At 41.8% G+C, this 4,273-nt stretch overlaps 1 protein-coding gene across 1 annotated transcript; it reads left to right on the forward strand.

Annotated features, from left to right (window-relative positions):
* The first annotated feature begins 201 nt into the window (after window positions 1-201).
* smim29 (small integral membrane protein 29) lies at window positions 202-3,924 on the forward strand. The gene is made up of 5 exons (XM_080496208.1): window positions 202-275; window positions 712-1,032; window positions 1,158-1,183; window positions 1,275-1,380; window positions 2,522-3,924. The coding sequence occupies exons 2-5, from the start codon at window positions 925-927 to the stop codon at window positions 2,588-2,590; spliced, it is 309 nt and encodes a 102-aa protein (XP_080352334.1). The 5' UTR covers window positions 202-275; window positions 712-924; the 3' UTR covers window positions 2,591-3,924.
* The last annotated feature ends 349 nt before the right edge of the window (window positions 3,925-4,273 follow it).

Here is a 4,273-nt window from a genome sequence, read left to right on the forward strand (position 1 = left end):
TTTGCTGAAAGTAAATATCGGTCAGTATTTCCGCTGTTTTTAATTTGTGAAGGTTCCGGTGGAAGTTGTCTGGCAGAGTTCCACTATTGGCACGCTTTTATTTCGACGAAAATAAATATTGACGAGTGTTTCCGCTGCTTTTATTTCTGAGTAATCCGGCGGAAGTGGTCTGGGAGAATCTTCCTACTTTAACGGTTTTATTGTGACGGCTTCCGTGCACCGAAGTGGTCTGGCAGAGTTCCACTACTGAAGGAAGAGGCTCTGCATAATTTACAGTGAGTGACATTTTTTGTTTTTTCTACTGAATTTTACCACGATACGGGTCGTGCTTCCGTTTGTGTTTGTTGGAAACGGACCTCGTCGAGACACGGGGAGATTGCATCGTTGTTATTGTGCAACTTGTCGTGCGCAGCTAACGGGGGCTGTGTTGACATGTAGCTAGTACAGTACGGCTGGTTTACCGCCGACCAAGAGGAAAGTTAACCATTCCCAGTTATACTTGATCGGGGCGATTAAGCTGTTAGACGGATAAACCAGCCGACCACAGGGGAAGAGAGGCTCGCTAACACCCCCCCCCCCCCCACACACACACACACATTGACATGAACCGTCGCTCCATGTTGTGTTTTTTGAACCGCAGCGGGATTCCTCCACTTTTCCCATGTTGCTCCCGACGTGTTGCGAATGTCTTTTCGTTCCGTCTTCCTTCAGATTTCCCTCAGATTCCCCGCTGATTAGAGAGCGCAGCGAGACCATGTGGAAGTCACATGAACGACGAGGATGAGGCGTAAACAACGAGGGGGCAGTTCCAGGAGCCATCCGCTGCACGCTGTGAGCCACAGGGAGGAGGAGGAGGAGGAGGAAGAGGAGGAGGAGGGTGTCCTGTCCCACCAGTGTCCCCCACTTACACCCTGAACATTTAGGATGAACAGCACCACCCAGCCCCCTCCCGTCATTGATGGGGATGTGGCAGTCAGCTATGTGTTGGTGCCATTCTTTCTAATAACCATCATTGGGATAGCTGCAGCTGTGGTAAGTTAGCAAATGCTGGCTGTCTTTTCAAAATTCGCTCCTCAAGAAATATATGCACTTGCATTACAACAAGGCAAAACTGAAAGATCTACTCATGCAACTTGTCTTTTTTTAATTTCTTTTAGATCATGTATATTCGTAGGAAGAGGAGGTAAGAATACATGACACATGCTGGCCGTAATAGATTTCCTGTTCAAGTGTGATGTGTTCAATTTCTCACAAACACACGCTCGCTTCCTCAGAATCGACAGACTCCGTCATCAGCTACTACCGGTTTACACGTACGATCCGTCGGAGGAGCTTAACGAAGCTGAACAGGAAATGTTATGGAGGGAAGAGGACACAAGGGTTTGTGCACACATGGTTTTAAAGCAAACATATATATATATATATATACATTAAAATATGGGTTTTACAACCACAGCTATGCTGTTTTCAGAGGGTTGTATCCAGTGACCACATTTCCTCAAAAGACCATGTGAAAACCTGCCATCTGGTAACACGTTTTCTCACATTGGTTATTCTTAGTTGCACCATTCACTTTTTGTAGTTGAGCAGTTCCTCATATTCATGGATACTTCCTCTTCCAGATTAAAACGCATTAAACTGAGTAGTAGTATTTCTCAACAGACATTTACAACAGAGAAGTCTTTGAAGGTTCACAGATGTCAGAGTGTGTATACACTTACGTGTTTTGTGCATTGGAAGTCGCTGCAGAAGTAGAACAGTAGGGAAAAGTGGAATTCTGAAGTGTTTCATCAAAGCTGGGGTTTGGAGCCACTTCCAGTAGAGACAGACCATCACGCACCTGCAGCTACTTTAGATTTACCAATTAACCTTGGGATTGTGGGAGGAGGCTAGAATACCTGGAGAGAGCATTCGCAACCAGCCACACAGGTCTAGGGGCTGTTTGCTATGTGGCCACCTGAAATCCATTTAAAAAAACACGCACACATTTGCATACGTGTGTTGCAGTGCTTAACTTATGACAGGATTCCCTCCATCATCGATTCCAACATTTTTACCCACATGACTCCTACATGAACCCTTTCTTTTGTGTTCCCATTTCATTTGGAAGACAAACGGCAGTCCTCACGTTTTGTGTTTATGTACTTATACCTGAGAACCACTTGGTGGCAGTGTTGGCCATTTCTGAAGGTTTATCCCTTTACCCAATTGTGAGGTCAAATGACAATATTTTGAAATGGTCTGCCCACAAATACTGCAAAACATTAACTTTATTCACGATCTATTTAGAAATAAACTACAAAGAGAGAAAATGTTATATTCTCAAGCCTTCATTTTATACCTAATATTAAAGTTAGAGATGTATAAATTGTATAATTTTGTCAGTGAATCGCAAATATGTCATCTTGGCTCGTCATTAAATTGCCCCCAACATCTTTACACATTGTGATGCCTGAGTTCTGCTTCTTACAGTCGTTTTGTTCAAACTAAACTGACCTCATGTTGTATTTTACGTCCTCAGATTGTGCAAGGCTGGGCAAAAAGTTATCAACAGCGAAGACCTCTTCTGACCAAAGACGTCACAGCTTGAAAAACGAAAAAAAGACAACCCTCTTCCACAGAAATCAGTCATTGTTGAATTCACACACAGTCCTTTTTTTTCTTTTCTTGTGTTTTCTTTCATCCTCTGAGGACATTAACGACAACAAGCATTTCAACACACGCCGGTATTATGTACTGATTGACTGTTGAGTTGTGAGGTTCTTATGCCAAACCCTGTGTGCCTAACAGACGCAGTACCTTCAACTTATTTATTAGAAATTATTTATTCAATCATATTTTCACTGTGGTATTCAGAGGGGCAGAGGATGCAGGGTTCCTGTAGGTTTTTACTCTTTTGTTGTTTACAGTCGCGATGTGTGGCGAGCAGTAATGTCCCTGTGGGTTGCAGTAGGCATCTGTACCATGTGTGGTGTGGCTGTGAATGTTGTGCACTAGTTAAACGTCGCTGCTCCTGTTGTGTTTGTAATCGCTGTTTAAAATATGGTGATGAAATTCCAACACTGAATGCAAATACTTCCAAGAGTTTTACATTCAATGCGTCTTGTTAGTAAAATAAACCTCGAAGGTCCGGCAAGTTACTGTTATTTTAAGCTTCAACTGTTGTATTTGGTTTTAATTTACTTAGAGAATGAAGTAACTGTCCCCTGATTCACATCTTTTGGCTGTTTAGCCAAATCCTGTGACTCCTATCAATGGTATGAAAAGGAACAAAATGCCAGATATGGAACTAAATAACACCAGCCCACTCTTCCAACATGAGTGGTGACTCGTACCCAAAATATGTCCTGTCTGTAAGGCATGGCACCAGGAAATTTACCTCCAGCTTAAGAATATGTTCAAATGGATGCCATAAGTCTGACTGTATAAAAGCACTCAGGAAGTCTGTTTTCTCTCTGTTCTTTAGGAATTATAACCTCTCCTGGCCTTTATTCGTGAATGTACAGTGGGAATAAGACAGTCTGTCCCTGAAGGGGAAACGTCACTCAATTCAGCCGTTAATATATTGTAAATAGCCAGTGATGCTCAAACGGGATGTTGTCTGGAATGACATCTGGAGGTGCTTTCACCCTACGTTGTAAATGTGTCATGCGCTGAATATGTCCATGTATTCCTCTGTACTTTCCTCGCCATCCCATTTTTGACTTTCTATGCACACAAGTCATTTTTCTAATTGGTGAGACCTACATTTAAGCCGTACAAATATTTGCTCAGATGAGTGATTTGCACTGACTTTAACAAAGAAGGCTCTTGATTTCAGGTGACAGAACTGCTGATTTTATGTTGGAAGCACTGTTATTGATGTTTTTTTTCAGACTGAAGAGTGAGTGAAATACTGAATATGAATAAAATCGTTAGGTCTTTTCTGGTGGCTCGTTTGTTTTAGAAAAAAAAAAAAAGGCACACATGACAGAAATGACAAAGAAAATTCTCTTTATTGACCATTTCTGATACAAATTGTTGTAGGGCACCATAGAAATATAGACATTGTACATTTATATACGGTGTACATTAAAAAGAATGATCCATCCTATTGAGTTTACAGTATATAAAGTCAACCAATGTGATGTTTTTATGTAAAATGACAACTGTTGACAGAAGTTGGGAGGGGGAAAAAAAAAATACATGAAATGACCATTTGTATGAGTATGGTGAGGGTGGCTGTGTGGTAGTGCCAGACACACGGGGAGAAGAGGGGAGGCAACAGAATAAT

Source organism: Blennius ocellaris (assembly GCF_963422515.1).
Source record: "Blennius ocellaris genome assembly, chromosome: 5".
In the NCBI taxonomy this organism is placed as follows: domain Eukaryota; kingdom Metazoa; phylum Chordata; class Actinopteri; order Blenniiformes; family Blenniidae; genus Blennius; species Blennius ocellaris.